Source organism: Monocercomonoides exilis (genome assembly GCF_001643675.1).
Source record: "Monocercomonoides exilis strain PA203 chromosome Unknown scaffold12-1864167, whole genome shotgun sequence".
Classification (NCBI taxonomy): domain Eukaryota; phylum Preaxostyla; order Oxymonadida; family Polymastigidae; genus Monocercomonoides; species Monocercomonoides exilis.
Window position 1 is genome coordinate 1,291,251 of NW_027150557.1, and position 18,154 is coordinate 1,309,404.

Below are 18,154 nucleotides of genomic sequence, written 5' to 3' on the forward strand. Positions count from 1 at the left end.
CATTTTTGATCTTAATTTACGTTTATGATTAATTTGCTGTTTTTCTGGCCAAATTGCGGGAAACATACTTGTATTAAATGCAGACATCCCTCAAAAGTGATTGGGAAATTAGATTCAGAATTCTATCAAATTGGGGACATCCTTCAGAAGTTGGATTGAATGCAATTGAGTTTTTTGATTCTTTTCACAGACAGATTTGCATACATCCAAATATGATAAGCATCAGAGAAAGGACAAGCCATCGTCTATCGACTAGAAAGGTTGAAGACTCTTTGCATTCGCATGATTTACCTTCAAAAGTAATAACATTTTCCGAAGCTGCTTCAACATTGGGGATTCTTCTTTCCAGAGTTCCAAGTAACGCCATCAAAAAAGAAGCTTGGAAGGCTCCATATCATTGTTCATCTGGGATGATGCTCGAAATCATTGTACGAACGCCATCTCCTGAAATTGGATTATTTCCTCAACCTTCGGAAATAAGACTTTGGAATTATAATGTTAATCATTCTGATAACAAACGAGGAGTTAAAAAAATGGAAATTTTGATGAATGGAGGAAATGTCTGGTCTGGAGAATTGCAAAGAGGAATTGGCACTGATCATGCATTGCCAACAATAATAACGCTTTTCTCTGAGCATCATCATCAAGGATCATCTCATTCGCTTAAAGATACAACGAACCTTTCTGATGCCAAAAGTGCTGATGCACACACATCATCTTATTTGCATTCTTTTAACGATCGAAGTTTAGGACATACTCATTCCACCCATTCTCATTCACAACAAAAACTTCAACCATCTTTCAGTCAGTCATCTTCTTCTCCACAACACCGACCTTCTTCATCTTCCACATCATCTATACCGCATCACAGCTCCTATCATTCTCATTCATCACAAACATCTCAATCATTACACACTCAATCTCCCTCCCAATTCATGTCAAATCATTCTCAAAGCTCAGCGACTCCTTATCCTTCTGCTCAATCAACACATCACCGCAACCATTCAGCTTCACTTTCGCCATCACCTTCACCCACACCCGCACCTGCAATTTCGCGCTCGCATTCACATTCTAATTCGCGTTCGAGTCGTCTGTCACATCACCCTCCTTCCTCGTCATCTCCTTTACTCCCATCTCCTTCTATCTTGCCTCTTGTTTCTCTTTCACAAACGCCTCTTTCTCCGAAAAGTCTTTCTCTGTCGCCCGTTCGCACTCTTTCTTCTCCCTCGATGCGTCCTCAAATAACTCAGCTTTTCACTTCAAAGGAAGCACCAGCAGCTCCTTCATCGTCTGTTGTTCCTCATCTTTCACCAATCACACTGACTCGGCCAAAGCAGCACCCAACACACACCGCACCTTCTGTTACCAAGCCATTGCCTGATTCTCGAGGCAGCATCGCCCTTCTTCCCGCTGTTTCTTCCGCAATCCGCCCTGTTCCGCAGGTTGTGCCTACTCCTGTTCGTTTGAATGTCCCTGTGCAACCTGCACCAGCACCATCGCTTAAGCCACATCAGTCACAAGCAACAAAAACAGACAGAGCGACAACAACCAATCCTGTTCTTCCCCTCAAGCTGAGTCCTCAGCCCAGCCATTCTCAGCCTCAAGCTTCCCGGCCTGCACTGAGCCAGCCTGCCACAGCAGCTGAGCTGCTTCTTCATCTGGCAAAGCAGCAGCCGGCTTTGCTTTCTGCAGCCTCTTTGCTTCCCTCTGCGGTTCTTCCGCAGCTGTCTGTGGCTGCCCCTCAGCTGGCTTCGATGCTTCTTGCCTCTTCTGCGCTATCTATGCAAAGCCAAAATGCACTTCAAACACATGCTATGCAACATCCTGCCTCTTCATCAGCAGCCAACCCGAATTATATGCAGCTGCTTATGCTGCTGCAAATGATGGCCAACAGCAAAAATGCACAGGAACTGAAGAAGATTGTGGAGGCGAATGAAGCTGAGGCAAGAAAGAGTGATAAGAAGAATTCGCAGAAAAAAAGCAAGCACAGAAAGGAAAAAGAGGCGAAATCTGAAGAAGAAGCTGCGAAAAGCTCGAAGAAGAGTTCAGATTCGCAAAGGGATTCGGTTGACAAGCAAAAAGAAGCTAAAACTGAAGAGAAAAGTTCGAGGCACAAATTGAAATTGCACGTGAAGAAACACAAACATGAAGCAGAACGCAATCAAGATGAACTGGAAAAGACAATGAAAGAAGATGTTTCTGAGAAAAAAGTATCGCTTGATGATGATGTTTCAAAAGAAGAGAAAATTTCCGGTGAGCAAATGATCGAATCAAGCAATAAGAATACGAGTGAAGTTGAAGTGCCGGCCAAAAAAATGATGATAAAGATTCCTTTGAAGCAGAGTGGTGTTCCGCAGGTCAAAACTGAGCGTCATTCAAGCAAAAATGAACAAATGGAAAAAGATAAACAAAGAGAACTGTCAAAGAATGAAAAAAATGAGGAAGAAAAAGAGAAAAATGTTGAGGCAAAATTAGCAGCATTACCAGCATCTTCTGAAGAGAAGAGAGAGAAACGAAGTTTTGCGAATCAAAAGCTGAAAATTAAACTGAAAAAGAGAATTCGATTGGAAGAAGAAGGAGAAGGAGAAGGAGAGGAAAAAGAACAAGTTTTGAAGGACGAACCGAAATTGAAGGAGAAAGAAGAAGATAATAAGGAAAGAGTTGAAGAAAGAAGCAAAAGAAAATCCAGCAAAAAGCGAAATGAAGAGGCAAAAATGAATAAAGAAGAAGGAGAAAGAGAGAAAGAGAAAGAAGAGAAAGAAGAGAAAGAAGAACAGAAAGAAGGAAGAGAAGTGGATGGGGAAAAGTTCGAAGAAGCAAAGCATTTTCTAAGAAGCAAAAAATCGACTGAAGAGAAGAAAAAGAAGCAAAAATCAACAACACATGAGAAAAGCACAAGAGGAAAACACACACAAAAGATAGAAATGGAAGAAGAAAAAGGAGGAGAAAAAGGAGAAAGAAAAGTCAATGATAACAATGTCTTTGAGGATGAATCTGAAGATGAAGAGAAAAGCGAGGAGACAAAGAGCAAAGAAGAGCACGATAGAGAAATCAGTCTGAGAGCAGCGCTCTTCAAAGAATCACTGCGAAATGCAGAACTGGAGACAGATGAGTCGGAAAGGGAAAATGAAATTATTGGAAAAAGGCGAATTGTTAGAGAAGAGAGTGAAAAAGGCAAAGATGAAGATGAAGATGAAGAAGCAGTTGTGAGAGCAGCATTGAGCAAACGAGAGGAAGACTTGTCTGTTGAAAGGAAGAAAGGAACATTCAAGTTGAAATTGAATCAAAATAGAGAGAAAGACAAAAGGAATATGAGCAAAGAAAAAGATGTTAAGAAAGAAGAAGAAGAAGCTGAGAAGGCAAAGGAAAGTGACAATGAATCAAGAAATATGAATGTGGAACAAGTAACAGCTGAACAATTATCTCCAAACGAAGATTCGCAGGTCGTTCAGACAAAAGCTGATAAAAAAGGAAAGGAAAGGACTAAAAAAGTGAAAAGGGGGAGAAGAGAATTGAGTGCACTGAATATTGGAGAAATGGAATCGGAGAGGCAGAAAGAAGAAGAAGAAGAGAAAGAGAAAGAAGAAGAGGAGGAGGAGGAGGAAGAGAAGGAAGAGGAGGAGAAAGACAACGATGAACTATCTGAGACAGATGAGGAAATTGAAAGGAAGAAAAATCAAATTGCAAAGTTGAAGGAAAAACTGAGGCGGATGCATTTTGATAGTAAAAAGAGGTTCAGTTTCAGGTCAAAAGATCATAATAAGTCGAAAGAGAAAGAGAAAGAGAAAGAGACGGAAACTGAGACTGAGAAAGAAAAGGAGAAAGGGAAAGGGAAAGAAAAGGAAAAAGAGAAAAGGAAGGGGGAAAAAGGCGAAAAAGGCAAATCACATAAAAAATCTAAAAGTGAAAAAGAGGAATCCGAACAAGGGCAAATCGCAGAGCTGGATGCAGAATATGAGGAAAAGGCAAAAGCAGAGGCAGAGTCTCTTCATCAGCAAGCATTGAAGATCAAAGGGATGCTGAGCAGCAAGACGAAGAAGCGAAGAGAAGAGGAGAAGAAGAAGAGAAGAAGAGGACACCCACAAATCTTCAAATCAGACCGCGTGTTGAGAGATAGCACTGTGAAAGAGCACAAAAATGAGGCAGAGGCAAAGAAAGAAGCTGGAAAGGGAATGAAAATGCGGAAGGTGCCGCGGGAGCTGCTGCAGATCACAACAGAGGAAGAGGGGAAAAGAAGTCTGGAGACGAAACGGCAGTCAACAGAAAGAAGTGAACTGAGAAGGAAAGGAATTTTGCGCTTGAGACGGCCGGACAAAAAGGTTAGGGTGGTTAAAGAAGACGATACAGATGACAACTCTTCGGAGAGCGGGAAGGAAGAAAATGAAAGTTCTGAGAAGGAGAAATCCAGTGGTGATTCTTCAGAAGGCTCAAAGACAGCTGGTGTGGAGTCAGAGGCTGAGCAAAGTGAAATTGAAAGCACTAACAAGGAAGAAGAAGAGGTAGAAGAAGAAGGCAACGAAGGCGAAGGCAACGAAGAGAATGAAGGGAATGAAGGGAATGATGCTTCAAAGGAGAGTCCGAAGAAGTCCAAGAAGAAGCATGAGATTGAGCAGCGGTTTATCAAAGAGCTGTTTCAGTTGATGTCTGGCCAATCATTTGACGAGAGCATAGACGCCAGCAGGGCACAAGGTGAGGATGTTGAGAATGAAGAAGGGAAGACTAAAAGTGGGGTGAAGAAAGCAGATAAAAAGAAGCAGCGTTCAGATGAAAAGGGGAAGCACAAAAAGTCTGGGCATTCTACAAATGAGTCAGATAGAGGCAAAGAGGACAAGAAGAAAGAGAAAGAGAAGAAAGAGCTGAAGGAGCTGAAGGACATTGACCACTGGTTCTCACCCGAACACGAGCAGTTCTACTACAAAAGCGGCAACACGTTCCACAAACTGCGACTGCTGCGGCGGGAGATGCAGATGTCCAAAGCGAAGAAGCTGCTGAAGGAGCAGCAGAAGGCCAAAGCGAAGTCGTCGAGGAGAGAAGAAGACTCAGAGCAGGCGAAGAGAGAGATGGCAGCAAAGAAGCAGGAGAAGGAAGAGAAGCGGAGAGAGAAAAGACTGCAGGAGCTGAAGGAGAAGCAGAAAGAAGAAGAGCGCAGGCTGAATTTGAGGTTTTCGAGGAAGTTCTGGACACAGGAAAGAGACGCGATGTTGTCGTTGTTTGCGCTTTCAGACAGCGAGAGCAGCAGCGAGGAAGAAGAGAAGGCTCAAAAGGAGAAACCAAAAGTCAGCACAACAAGACGCAATATCTACAGAGAAGCAATGAAAAAGAAGAACGAGGCTGCGAAAGAAAAAGTCAAGCCGAAAACTGAAGAGAACGTAAATCCACAGCCGCTTATTGAAGATAACGATGCAAATGATCTGAAACACCAGAAAATGCGAATTATTATGGAAGCTGTGGAGAAAGGTTTCAACCCTTGTGAGTTCTTTCCGCACGACGAAGGGCTCAAAAAGTGGATGACGCAGCGGCAGAGGAGGAAGCACAGCCTCACCTCTGCCTCGCCTTCTCCGGCTGCTGGTGGCTCTCGTGCTGTTTCTTTGTCACCGGGTGTCAGGGCTTCTCGAAGCAATGGAATATCTCCTGCTTATTTGGCTGTGTCCGGTAATTCTCCATCTGTTATTAGGGCTGATGGCAAAGCAGCAGGTGAAAAGGAAAATCAGAGTGTCAGTCAATTGCTTATCAAAGCAGATGATGCTCTCATTCTGGATTCTTTGCCTTTGCTTTCGAAGAATTCTCTTGAGTTTCCTGAGCAAAACGAAGAGCTGCTGAAGTTCTCCACACTCAACTTGACTGCAACACCAAAGAATCCATCAGAGAGCCCAAATGAATCTTCTGAAAAGAATTGCATTTTATCTGAAAATGTCATGTCTTCCACCCCAAAACTTGCATCTTCAAGAACAGATTCAGATGCAAATTCATATCCACTTTCGTTTTCCTCTCTATTGTTACGTCAGTCTTCATCAACAATTTCAACGGAGAGTCCTTTGAAAGGATTGTCTGTTTCACAGCAAGAGAATTCTGATGAAGGTCAATCAAATTCATCCTCAATGCAGAAGCCTTTGGCAGTTCGATGCTCTGCACTCGAAGGCAAAGAAGCGAGTGATTCAGTGTTCACCTCAAATTACACGCTTCCATGTTATTTCGACCCATCGCCTGTTGTTGAGGTGAAGCCACAGATTGAAGAAAGACTTCTGACACTTCTGACACGCGATGCATGCTTATCACAGACATATCCGAGGCCGACGATGATTGAGTATTTGGACCAAATCCCTTCCTCCATCAGCGAGAGAGACGACGAAAGCTGCGAGTCAGAAAGAGAGCTGAGTCTGTGCAGCTTTGACGACGAAGAAGTGCTCTCTGACGACTTCTCCTTTTTGAGTGAGTCAAATGCGTCGAGCGATGCAATCAAAACTGATGCTGTGAATGGAATGCACAAGCTGTTTCCTGTCAGGCAAATGAAAGAGGAGTTTGACCGCGCCATTTGCTTGAGGCAAGGGCGGGACGATGATCGTCTGTCGCTGGGCCATCCGTTTGAGTCGCTGCCGTCTTTTAATGTCGAAAGAGATGGCTGGCTGACGCTGGGCGAATGGATCGAGGAGAAGAAGAGCGAGTCTGAAACACTCAGAGACATTCTCATCGGCTCGTTGGCAGACAGAGTGAAGTCAGTTTATGATTTGGCAGAGAAAGATGCGTTGCTGCGCTTTGGGTGGGAAGATAAGCCAAATGATGATGTTATTTCTGTGTTGTCAAACAGCAATTCATTCTGTCATTCCACAAAATCCATGGTAAAGGAAGATTCATATGCGAATGGATTTGAAGGAGATGATAACAAATTGACATGTCATTGTGATGAAAGAATTAACTTTAAGGAAATCTATCTGACAGTTGAAGACGATAAGCCCGAATATAACATTAGCAAAGACAATGTTGAACTTTCTAGTTCTTCAAATGCACTGGAGCGTGTGATGGCAATGCGACGTTTGAAAAAGGATTCTGAGGTTAAAATTGAGTCATCAAATGAAGAAATTGAGAGCGAGCAATCAAAGAGCGAGGATTGTGAACAGGCAGATCAAGGCAGCACTTCAGACCTGGATGAGTTTCTCCGTTTGAGCTGTCAGAAGTGCCGGTTGTTCATCATTGACTCAACAAGAGCTGATGTGCTTCAGAGAGAAGTACAAAGGCGAGACAAAATGCAGAAAATGTCTGTTTTCAACCCATCTATTCCTGATATCATTACACCCACTCAAGCACCATCAGACACTCCATCTCAGTTAAATTCCACTGAAAACAATTCTGTTCCCACTTCACGTTGTTGTTCTGCATTAGGCAAAGATGCGTTATCTCCCTCACGAATCCCGTTTGTCGTGCCTCCAACAGACTACGTGCTGTCATTTGCCTTCAAAACAACGCTGACACACCTCGAATGGCAGGCGCTACGTGTCATTTTGTCGCAGCAGGACAAGAACCTGTCGATGCAGCGCTCGGGAATCCACAGCCACGGTCTGTTTGCGTGTGCCTTCATCCACCGCGGGGTGCCGATCATCGAGTACAGCGGCGCCAGAGTCAGTGTGGGTGTGGGCGGGCTGAGGGAGCGTGTCTACGAGTGGGAGAGCGGGGCTGATGGCGGGTCTTATATCTTTGGTGTGGACGAGGAGGTGATGGTGGATGCGACGAAGGACGGGAACAAGGCGAGGTACATCAACCACTCGTGCTCGCCAAACTGCTGGGCAGAAATCGTTGATGTGCAGCTGAATGACGAAGAAGAGACTGCAGGCGTGTTTGTGGAGAGAAACGAAAACGAGGAAGGAGAGGATGGGCCTGCTGAAGATGAGTCAGACAGGAAACAGAGGCAGAAGCAGAATCTGCTGAAAGTGTCAAAGAACAAGGCCAAAGAGAAGCTGACGATGCTTCTTGAAGAGTCCGACCAGCAGCGCGAATACGAAAGAGAACTGCGGCGCCTGCGGGAGCATCGTTGGATGGGCGACCGAAAATACAAGTATGTGAAAAAGATCATTTTGTATGCAAAAAGAGACATTCTTCCTGGTGAAGAGCTCACATACGATTACAAATTTCCGTTTGAACCAGATGAGAAGAAGGTTAAGTGTACTTGTGGTGCTCCGAATTGCTGCGGTTATCTGAATTAAGAAACCAAAGAGCGTTATCTTATATTCAATGGTATTTCTATTGATATTGAAAAACTTTTCTTTTCCTTTATTCTTTTTTATTTTTAATTTTATTTTTAATTTTATTTGTTGATTCAACATCCCACAAATAATATGTTTATCTTTTCACTGATGTTTTTATTTTGTTCTTCATCACTTGATGTTGAAGTCTTAATAATTCTTTTTTTATACAAATAGAATTATGCAAATGTTGTTAGTTTTTTCCAATTGCGTTTCATTCAGTTAGTTTTTCTTTATTAGATAATGAAAGATTATTTTGAATTCCTTTTTTATCCATTTAGTCAAACATATTGAGATCTCTTTAAAAGAAAAGATTCAAATGGAATTTTTTTTAAAGTGCAAATTTTTAAACATTATTAATAAATTCGAAGTGAATTATAGACAACAGATTTGAACTGATGGAATTAAACGTAATTAATAAGATCTGTCCTTTAATATTGTGATGAATGACTTCAAAAAACGAAACTCTTATTGTGAATGAAAGACAACTTTCGTTACCAAAAGAAAATATAGAAAAGACTTTTACGATAAGCTCGTTTAACATTTTACTTCAAAAATTGTGCACTGAGAAGTATTTTCCATATTCAGCGAATACAGACAGAAAACAAGGAACTCGGTCAAAGCGGATTGTGGATGAAATGACTTTTTTGAATTCAGATATATTTTGTTTGCAAGAAGTGGATTTGTTGGAAATATTAAAGAAAAATTTTGAAGGACAATATGATTTTTGCTTTTTCAATCGACCATCAACTTTTCAACTTTTGCAAGGTAGAAGCAGTAAAAGAATTGATGGAGTTGCTGTTCTTCTTAAAAAATCAAAGTTTAAATTGATATGTCAACAGATTGTCGATTATAATAGACTTTCTATTTCGATCGATCCAGAATATGCGAAATTCATATTTAAAGATGCACCGCTGAAGGAGACCTACAAAGGTGAAAACTTTGAAGAAGCAAAAGCTGATGACGAGGAAAGTAATTTCTTAAATAAAGTTGCAACACTTCCCAATTTCCTTCAGGTGTTTCTAACAGATAATATTGGATGTCTTCTTTGTGTCGAAATTATTGACCCATCCATTGTGCCAGATGCTGATGGAACATGTAATTACCGAAATATTATGTTTTTGGCAAGTACTCATTTATATTGGGATCCTGTTTTGGATGCTCTAAAGACAGAGCAGATGAGATGCCTTTTAAGAGAACTTTCAATTTTTAGAAGAAAATTGTTAAAAGAACTTCAAACTAAAGAGGGAGAAATGGCTGTACGAGAAATCGGAACATTTGTTTGCGGAGATTTTAATTCATTGCCTGATTCAAATGTATACAAACTATGTACTCATTCATCACTTCAATTAGCTGATTATGATGTTTCGAAACATGAGCAACTCCCCAAAAAAGAAAGCGAAGAGAAAGAAAGGGAATCTGATGTTTATTCAATGGAAGAAGAAATTCTATGGAAAGGAATTAAAGAAGAGAAAAGAAAAGAGCAAAATGAGATGGATTCATTAAGTCATTCATATGGCAGTATTTTGCCTCTTTGCTCCTCTTACCATCAAATACTTGGTGCTGAGCCAAAATATACCAATTTTACTGCTGGATTTAAAGGGTGTCTTGACTATGTGCTTTTCTCGCCTGGAACAATAGGGTCAAAATGTGAGCATGGAGAAATAAGTACTTCGTCAGCAACTCCTACAAGTAACTCTTCCACTGAATCTTCCTCATCACTTTCTCTATCTGAGCATCCGTCTTCTTCTTCTTCTTCTTCTTCAGCATCATCTTCAACATCTCCTTCAATGACTTCTTCATCTGTACAATCGTCCGTTAATCCGACTTTAAGTTGCGTTGGAATTCTTCTTCCTCCAAATGATGAATTATTGTCGCAACACGTTGCTCTTCCAAGTTGTCGCTGTGGATCTGATCATATTTCTTTACAATCATTTTTTAAATTATTTCTAGGGAAATAAACTATAATATATTTATCAAAAAGCTATTCCTTTTTGTTATGGAAAAAAAACTATTTTTCAGCTTTTCTTTACAATTAATTATCTATAAATAGAAATGTTAAAGTTAACAATTTTCGTGCTTAACTTTATGAATCTTTCAAATAAAACGTTTTTCATATTATTGTTCATATGCGATAACGTAAATTCATCGTTCATTTTGATAATTCCGCTAAATTAACTCATGAAGAAATATATTATATTGGGTGCAGAAAGATCAAATCAATTTGATTTCATTTTTGCTGAATCGAATTTTGATTTGAATAGAAAAATTATAATCTACCTTGCTTTGTTTGTACTTATATTAGTGATTTTATAATTTTTTATTAGTTATACTTTATTTTTGTTGCACTTCTTAGAAATCTTTTGTTTTGTTTCGTTGCAAAGCAAATTTAAGAATAGGTCATATTTCTATATCTGAATAGGATTATTCACTTTATTGTAAATGTACAGTTCTTTTTCTGCCGTTGGAACTCCTCTTGCAAATAAAACTGTTGTTTGATTCAAATTTTTGTTATTTATTTACTTAAAAACCGCTTTGGGGGGGGAAAAAAATAGGGTACATTTCCTTCAGATTCGATTTTAAACATAGAACTTACTGCTTTTCGCCAAAGGTCATCTCCGGCTGCTGCTTTGAAAACACCAGAAGTAGTCGAAAGGAAAATTGATTCGTTTTCTGAAGACAAACCTTCAATATCTCTCCCCATGATCCGTGAAGCAGCAACGAAGCCTAAACTTGATGATAAAAGCGTAGAAAGTCATAATGTTGACCAAAAAAAACTTCCATTGACTTCTCAATCTCCTGAAAAAGAAAAATCAACACAAAATATTGAAAATCCATTTTTAAACATGATACTTGGAAGCTCTAGCGGGTCTTCGCGCAGCAAACCTGTTTTGCAATCAACTTCAACATTTCAAGCATCTTCTACTCAATTTTCTCCCACGTCTCGATCATCTCATCCACTTCGTCAATCATCTTCACAGCAACTTGTTGAACAAACTTCCACAAGTTTATTAGAATCTGCATTTCAAAATATTACAAAGAAAAAAATGCTTGCAGACAAAGATAAGGAACAAGATGAGCAAAAAAAGAAGCATGTCACATTTAAGTTAACCAAAGAAAATGAATCGATTATAGATGCACGAATCAAGCCTCAGAGCACAACTTCAACGAAAAAGGCATCCATTCAAGATGAAAGAAGCGTTAAGAGTAAGTTTCTGGAAAGCCTTGGGAGAATGGAAGAAGATAAGGATAATCAAGATTTCATTCCAAAAAAAAAAACACGAGAGGAAATGGAAAACTCTTCGTTTATTAAGCAAGCAGATCAGCCTCAAGAAAAGATTTTACCAAAAGACAGAAAAAGGCCTATGATAAAAGACAAAGAGGAACCTCAGCCATCTCAAACAAGAAAAAAATCAGAAGAACCAGAAAAACAGCCGAAAAATGCAAAGGATGTTGAATCAAAACCGCAAAATCCTTCTTCAAAACATTCTTCGACGAGGGAATTTTTCCCTGTGTTGTGCAAAGGAGAAAATTATGTTGCAGGAAAAGTAGTTCTTTCTTGTCACAGTTTTCGCAACTCATTTCGCAATGGAAAGTCGCACTTGGTATGACTTGATTCTGTTCATAATGTTTTTTACAATCTTTTTTGTTTTGTTTTATATTTTAATTCTTTTCTTCTTTTTAAAAACCAGATTTTTTTCATTGCTCAAGGTTCGCCTCACATCACAATTGGACCAGCTTCGAATCCATCCATCAAACCTCAGCTGCATTCCATGCTTGTTGTACCTCCATACGAACAATTTGTGCTTGAAAATTACTCTGATAATGAAGTTTGCGTGCTCTCATATGTCAGAGTTAAACCTTCTGCATGATGCAGATCACTTCACATTCAATTAGCTTTTTTCATCATCTCATTTCTCTATTTTATAGCTCTCAATTAATCATTTCATTTGCATTCATTTTCACTGCATATTGATTTACTATTTTTTATTAAGATTTCTGTATAACATTGAAGCTTAACACATAAATTTCTTTACGTTTCAATGCATTTTGTGTTTTGTACATTGAGAACAGCTATTGATTGAACTGGCTAATAATTACTGTGTTGCAAAAATTAATTGAAAGCAAGTCATATCTGAAAGAAATATGAGCTGAATGATGAGAAAAATGATTCAAAAAAAGAACATTTCTCCAAAGATTTATTATTAATTAAAGAAGTATTATTTTGAAATAATATGAAGCTATATATCTTCCTTTCATTGTAATTTATATTTTAATATTTTTTCTTTTTAAAAGATCATACCATCATACATAAAATGAATGTGCAAAAACTTGGGAAACTTGATCTAAAGAAAGAGAAAAGTTGATGTTTGATTTAAATTGGATATCCTTGTTAATAAAGCTTTCAACATTCATTATCAATTTTTATTTTATTAGTATATGGACAGACAAAGATCGTCCGATCAACGCCGTGGTGGATTTGGAAGAGGTGGTGAAGGAAGAAGAAGCGATGGTGGAAGAGGAAGAGGCCGTGGACGTGGACGTGGAAGAGGTGGAGCTGGAAGAGGAAGAAAACCAGAAGAACAAGCATGGGTTCCAGTTACAAAGCTTGGACGTCTTGTTAAAGCGAAAAAGATTCGCGATTTGCATGATATCTATCTTCATGCTCTTCCAATCAAAGAAGCCGATATCATTGACCAATATATTCCAAAAGAATCACTGAAAGAGGAAGTGATGAAAGTGCAAGCTGTCCAGAAGCAAACCAATGCAGGACAAAGAACTCGTTTCAAGGCTATTGTGATGGTCGGAGATCAACACGGACACGTTGGTCTTGGAGTGAAAGTTTCAAAGGAAGTTGCAGGTGCTATTCGTGGTGCCATGACTGCAGCAAAATTGGCCATGATTCCAGTTCGTCTTGGATACTGGGGTAACAATATTGGTCAGCCACATACAGTCGCAATGAAAGTTACTGGAAAATGCGGTTCAGTCCAGGTGCGTCTTGTTCCTGCTCCAAGGGGAACTGGATTGGTTGCTGCTCCAGTGTCAAAGAAGCTTCTTGCACTTTCTGGTGTTGAAGATGTTTTCACTTCTTCACACGGAAAAACAAACACAATGGGCAACTTCGTTAAAGCAACATTCTTTGCCTTGTGCAAGACATACAGATATCTCACACCATCTCTCTGGAAGAAGCTTCCATTCCCACAAACGCCATACCAAGAATATTCACAATGGCTTGCTCAAGAGGCAAAAGCAAAATATTAAAAATTGTTTTTTCTCGATTTGAATTTTAATAATAATTCCAAATCTTAACACGATACTCTTGTTTGCTAGTTATTATTTTTAACTTTTAAAACAAAAAATGAAATGCATGTGAAATGGAGACTAAATGATCAATAACTGCTCTCAGTTGTTTACCGAGAAACGATACCCGCATTTCATGCACTCATAAAATACTGTTTGACCTTCATCAGCGCTTCGAAGCTGCATAGTTGTATAAAACATTTTTCCGTGGCCGCATTTTGGACATGTTTCGTCAATCTTTGAAATATTATTTCATTGATCAAAATTATTAACACAAATGAAACAAAGCATACGACAGCTTTTTCATCTTTTCCTGTAACTTTTTCTTCAACTGGAACAGAAAACTTGATCACTTTTTGTGAAACTTTTCCTTTGTATGCTAAATTTTACCAATAAAAGCAGATATAAAATAATTATAAACAAATTGCTATTTTTCAAAGAATAAAATCTGAATTATCCATACTGCTATATGGGCATTGCCATGAACATTTCCTGCATACAACTTTTAATGATTGGTATTCGAGTAAAGTTCCACAAACGTTGCAGAAATCCATTTCAAAAAAATATTATAACTAACAGATCAAATCATAATTTTAGAAACGTTTATCATATACGTATAACTTCAATTATTTCTCCATATATTTATTTCTTTTGGAAATTTACGTTTAAATATAAAAATATTTTTATTGTATTTCCGTTTTGAAAAAATAGAACTTTTTCTATATCAAAAACTGAGTTATTGTGTGAATGTTCATTGTAAAAAACATAACAACATAAATAAAGAGGTTGAAGTTTTGTGTGAGAGTTTGAACAATATATATTGTTTACAGAGAATTAAAGAAAAGTTTACTTTAACAGCTTAAAAGAAAGAATTAATTTTAAAAATTCTATGATATAACAGTTCTACTTTGGATTAAACACGGCAATCATGCGTCTAATCTTTGTATTCTTTTCAGCCACATCTTCTGCAATAGCTTTCATCCTCTCTTCCATAGGAGGAGATGAAGGAAGAGCCATTGTAAATCTAAGTTCATTTCCGAGGAATTTATATAACGAATTCTTCCATTCTCCATCCATTCCATCTTTCTCAACATCAACAACACTATCAATCATCAATGGATTTTCTCCGGATGCAATTCTTCTTGGATCATAACGATACAAAGGCCAATATCCGCTCTTAACAGCTAATCTTTGCTGTTCAAGAGAATTTGTAAGTCCTCCCTTCACATTATGAGCGATGCAAGGGCAGTATGCAATGAGAATTGATGGTCCATCGAATGATGCAGCTTCCATAACAGCTTTAATATATTGTGCTCTGTTTCCACCAATGCAAACGCTGGCAACATAGCAGCATCCAAGTTGCATTGCATACAATCCGAAGTCCTTCTTTCTTCCAAGTTTTCCTGCAGTTGCAAGCTTTGCCTGTGCAGTTCTTGGGGTAGCTTTGCTTGCTTGGCCACCTGTGTTTGAATAAACTTCGGTATCAAGGATAAGAACATTTACATCTTCACCAGAATGCAAGAGATGATCAACTCCATGGAAGTCAATATCATATGCCCATCCATCTCCACCTGGCACCCACACATACTTCCTTGCAAGGAGATCGCGATTGTGGTAAACCAAGCGAAGAGGAGAACAATCCTTGTGAACTGGCGAAGCAGGATCTGATTCCAATTTTGGCACAAAGTCGGAAAGATCTTTCTTGATTTGAACTGCAATTTTATGTGATTCGCCATAATCATCCCAGCTTTCAAGTAATTTTTGCATTTCATTCTTAATATTTTCTGGAAGTTGAATTTCTGCATCGGCTGCAATGGCTTTTTCAACATTTCCTTTCAAAATATTTCTTCTCTTTCTAACAGAAACAGACATTCCAAGAGCAAATTCGGCATTGTCTTCGAAAAGAGATGTTGCATAAACAGGTCCGACACCATCAACATCTGTGGTATAAGGAGAAGTTGGAGTATATCCTCCCCAGATCATTGAGCATCCGACTGCATTTGATAAATACACCTCTCCACCCATCAATTGGGTGATGACTTTCATGTGTCCTGGTTGGTTGCAACCTGCACAAGCAGCATGGAATTCAAGAAGAGGCTGTTGGAATTGTGAATCCTTTGGATTCTTTCCGGTAAATGCACGGCGAATTCTTTCTTTGGGCAATGATTCACCAAATTCCCAATTAGCATCGTCTTCATCAACACCTTCTCCACCAAGGAATGGCCTCCAGGTCAAGCACTTCTTCGGGCATTCAGATACGCATAACCCGCATTGCAAGCAATCACGAGCAGATACTTGAATACGATAAAACCATTCTTTTGCTTCTCCTTCTTTTTCATCACCTTCAATAGGTTTAACTGTTCCCTTCAAAGGAACTCCAATGAATCCCTTTGGTGCCTTTTCTGATTCTTCTTTATTAAATACAAATGGGCGAATCACAGAATGAGGGCACACGAATGCACAGGTATTGCATTGAATGCATTCCTGCTCGTTCCAATGTGGAACATGTGTAGCAACACCACGTTTTTCTGTTCTTGCGGTACCTGCTTTGAAAATACCAGTGGCAACTGGTGTCATAGCAGAGACGGGTTGCTTTTGGGCTTCTTGTCTCAGAATAGGTACAACAACTTCATCCATGAATGAGTCTCCGGTTTTCTTCGCAATATCTCCAACATGAACATTCTTCCATTCATCAACATTGTATTCATATGGTTTCAATGCAGATAAGGCCATGTCAATAGCATCAGTGTTTTGCTTGACGACAGCTTCACCTTTCTTTGAATACATTTTTCTAACTGAAGCCTTCAGCATTTCAATGGCTTTGTCCACTGGAATAACTTTTGACAATGCAAAGAAGCATACAGACATGATCATGTTAATATGTCCACGAAGACCAAGTTTTTCTGCCAAGTCAAATGCATTGATCAAATAAAACTTTGCATTTCTATTAGCGATTGTGCTTTTAGCATATGCTGGAATGCCTGCCTCAATTTCTTCTTTTGAGTTCCATGGGGCGTTCAAAACAAAAATACCTCCGTCTTTCAATGATTCAGTAACATTGAATTTGGTGAGGAATGAATGATGATGGCACGCAACGTAATCTCCATCATAGATTTCATATTCACTGAGAATTCTTTCTTTTCCAAATCGAAGATGATTGAATGTAAATCCACCTGTCTTCTTTGCATCGAACACGAAATAGCCCTGTGTGTACATATCTGTTCCTTCTCCAATCATCTGAATAGCTGATTTGCACGATCCGACGGTTCCATCCGCTCCAAGACCAAAGAATTTTGCCTGAACCGTTCCTTCTGGTACTGTAGAAACAACAGGTCCAATTGGAAGTGAAGTGTGAGAAATATCATCTTCAATTCCAACACAGAATCTGCGCTTTGGTTTATCTTGCTTAAGATTGTTAAATACAGCAATCACGTGCATTGGATTGAATTCACATCCACCAACACCAAATTTGCCTCCAATAACATCCATGGTTGCCAAGCGGGCAGGATCAGTCTCGTGAATTGCAGCAAGCGTTTCGAGGAACATTGGCTCTCCTGCTGCTGTAACTTGCTTCACACGATCCAAAACGCACAATCGTTTGCAAGTCTTTGGAATAGCTGCCAACATTGCTGCTGCTGGGAATGGACGGAAAAGACGAACCTTGATTACACCAACTTTACGGCCTGGTTTTCCAGCTTCAACTTGACGATTGATGTATGAAACAACTTCCATCACTGTGTTAGCTGCTGATCCCATAACAACAATGACGTCTTCTGCATCGGGTGCACCATAGTAATCAACAACGTGATATCTTCTTCCTGTTTTTTCAGCAAATTTCTCCATCATTGATTCAACTTCATCTGGAAGAGCTTTGAAGAAAGGTGCAGTTCTTTCGGAACAAAGCCACCATATATCACCATTTTGACCGCATCCACGCATTGTTGGATGATCTGTGCTCATTGCTTGAGTTTCTCTCCATTGTTCAACTTCCTTAAAGGGGAAAAGCTCCTTTATTGCATTGTCCGGAATGGTCTGAATCTTTTGGATTTCATGTGAAGTTCTCAAACCATCAAAGAAATGAAGGAATGGAATGCGACATTTTGCAGCAACAAGGTGAGATATTGTTCCAAGATCAAGGCATTCTTGTTGATCGGCTGAGCACATAAATGAAAATCCAGTATCTCTGCAAGCAAAAACATCACTATAATCACAGTAAAGGCACATAGCATGATGCGCAACCAAACGAGAAGCAACATGAATAACACAAGGAACCATTTCGTAAGCAAGCTTATACATATTCGGAATCATCAACAAAAGACCTTGAGATGAAGTAAATGTAGCTGATAATGTTCCACTAACTCCGGCACCGTGCATCGCGCCTGCCACACCTCCTTCTGCTTGCATTTCACGAGCAACAGGAACTTCACCAAAAATATTCTTTCTTCCTTCAGCAGCCCATTTTTCAACTAACTCTGCTGCTGCTGTAGCCGGAGTGATTGGATATAAAAACGTCGTTTCGATGAATGGATAACTGGCATTTGCTGCTGCTTCGTCACCATCCATATTAGCATAAATTACCTTATTCTGAGACATTTCTTCTAGATTAAAAGATCAATCAA

General features: G+C 39.3%; 6 protein-coding genes across 6 annotated transcripts; 4 read left to right on the plus strand and 2 right to left on the minus strand.

Moving 5' to 3' along the window:
• Positions 1–77: 77 nt before the first annotated feature.
• On the plus strand, positions 78–8,484 carry MONOS_6714 (uncharacterized protein; the record flags this gene model as incomplete). The annotated part of the gene is made up of 1 exon (XM_067876966.1): positions 78–8,484. One exon carries the CDS (start codon positions 78–80, stop codon positions 8,193–8,195), a length of 8,118 nt encoding a protein of 2,705 aa, XP_067731297.1. The 3' UTR covers positions 8,196–8,484.
• A 183-nt stretch (positions 8,485–8,667) lies between these two features.
• Positions 8,668–10,645, plus strand: MONOS_6713 (putative carbon catabolite repressor protein 4). Its single transcript, XM_067876965.1, has one exon. It carries the CDS (start codon positions 8,681–8,683, stop codon positions 10,193–10,195), a length of 1,515 nt encoding a protein of 504 aa, XP_067731298.1. The 5' UTR covers positions 8,668–8,680; the 3' UTR covers positions 10,196–10,645.
• Positions 10,646–10,676: 31 nt separating this feature from the next.
• On the plus strand, positions 10,677–12,270 carry MONOS_6712 (uncharacterized protein; the record flags this gene model as incomplete). The annotated part of the gene is made up of 3 exons (XM_067876964.1): positions 10,677–10,727; positions 10,790–11,839; positions 11,927–12,270. 3 exons carry the CDS (start codon positions 10,677–10,679, stop codon positions 12,104–12,106), a joined length of 1,281 nt encoding a protein of 426 aa, XP_067731299.1. The 3' UTR covers positions 12,107–12,270.
• Positions 12,271–12,564: 294 nt separating this feature from the next.
• Positions 12,565–13,605, plus strand: MONOS_6711 (putative 40S ribosomal protein S2-1). Its single transcript, XM_067876963.1, has 2 exons — positions 12,565–12,602; positions 12,672–13,605. The coding sequence occupies exon 2, from the start codon at positions 12,675–12,677 to the stop codon at positions 13,494–13,496; it is 822 nt and encodes a 273-aa protein (XP_067731300.1). The 5' UTR covers positions 12,565–12,602; positions 12,672–12,674; the 3' UTR covers positions 13,497–13,605.
• Positions 13,541–14,101, minus strand: MONOS_6710 (putative transcription factor S). The gene is made up of 3 exons (XM_067876962.1): positions 13,999–14,101; positions 13,829–13,914; positions 13,541–13,772 (listed from the first exon to the last, which is right to left on the minus strand). The coding sequence occupies exons 1-3, from the start codon at positions 14,087–14,089 to the stop codon at positions 13,638–13,640; spliced, it is 312 nt and encodes a 103-aa protein (XP_067731301.1). The 5' UTR covers positions 14,090–14,101; the 3' UTR covers positions 13,541–13,637.
• Positions 14,102–14,232: 131 nt separating this feature from the next.
• On the minus strand, positions 14,233–18,140 carry MONOS_6709 (pyruvate-ferrodoxin oxidoreductase (PFO)). Its single transcript, XM_067876960.1, has one exon. It carries the CDS (start codon positions 18,126–18,128, stop codon positions 14,439–14,441), a length of 3,690 nt encoding a protein of 1,229 aa, XP_067731302.1. The 5' UTR covers positions 18,129–18,140; the 3' UTR covers positions 14,233–14,438.
• Positions 18,141–18,154: the final 14 nt, after the last annotated feature.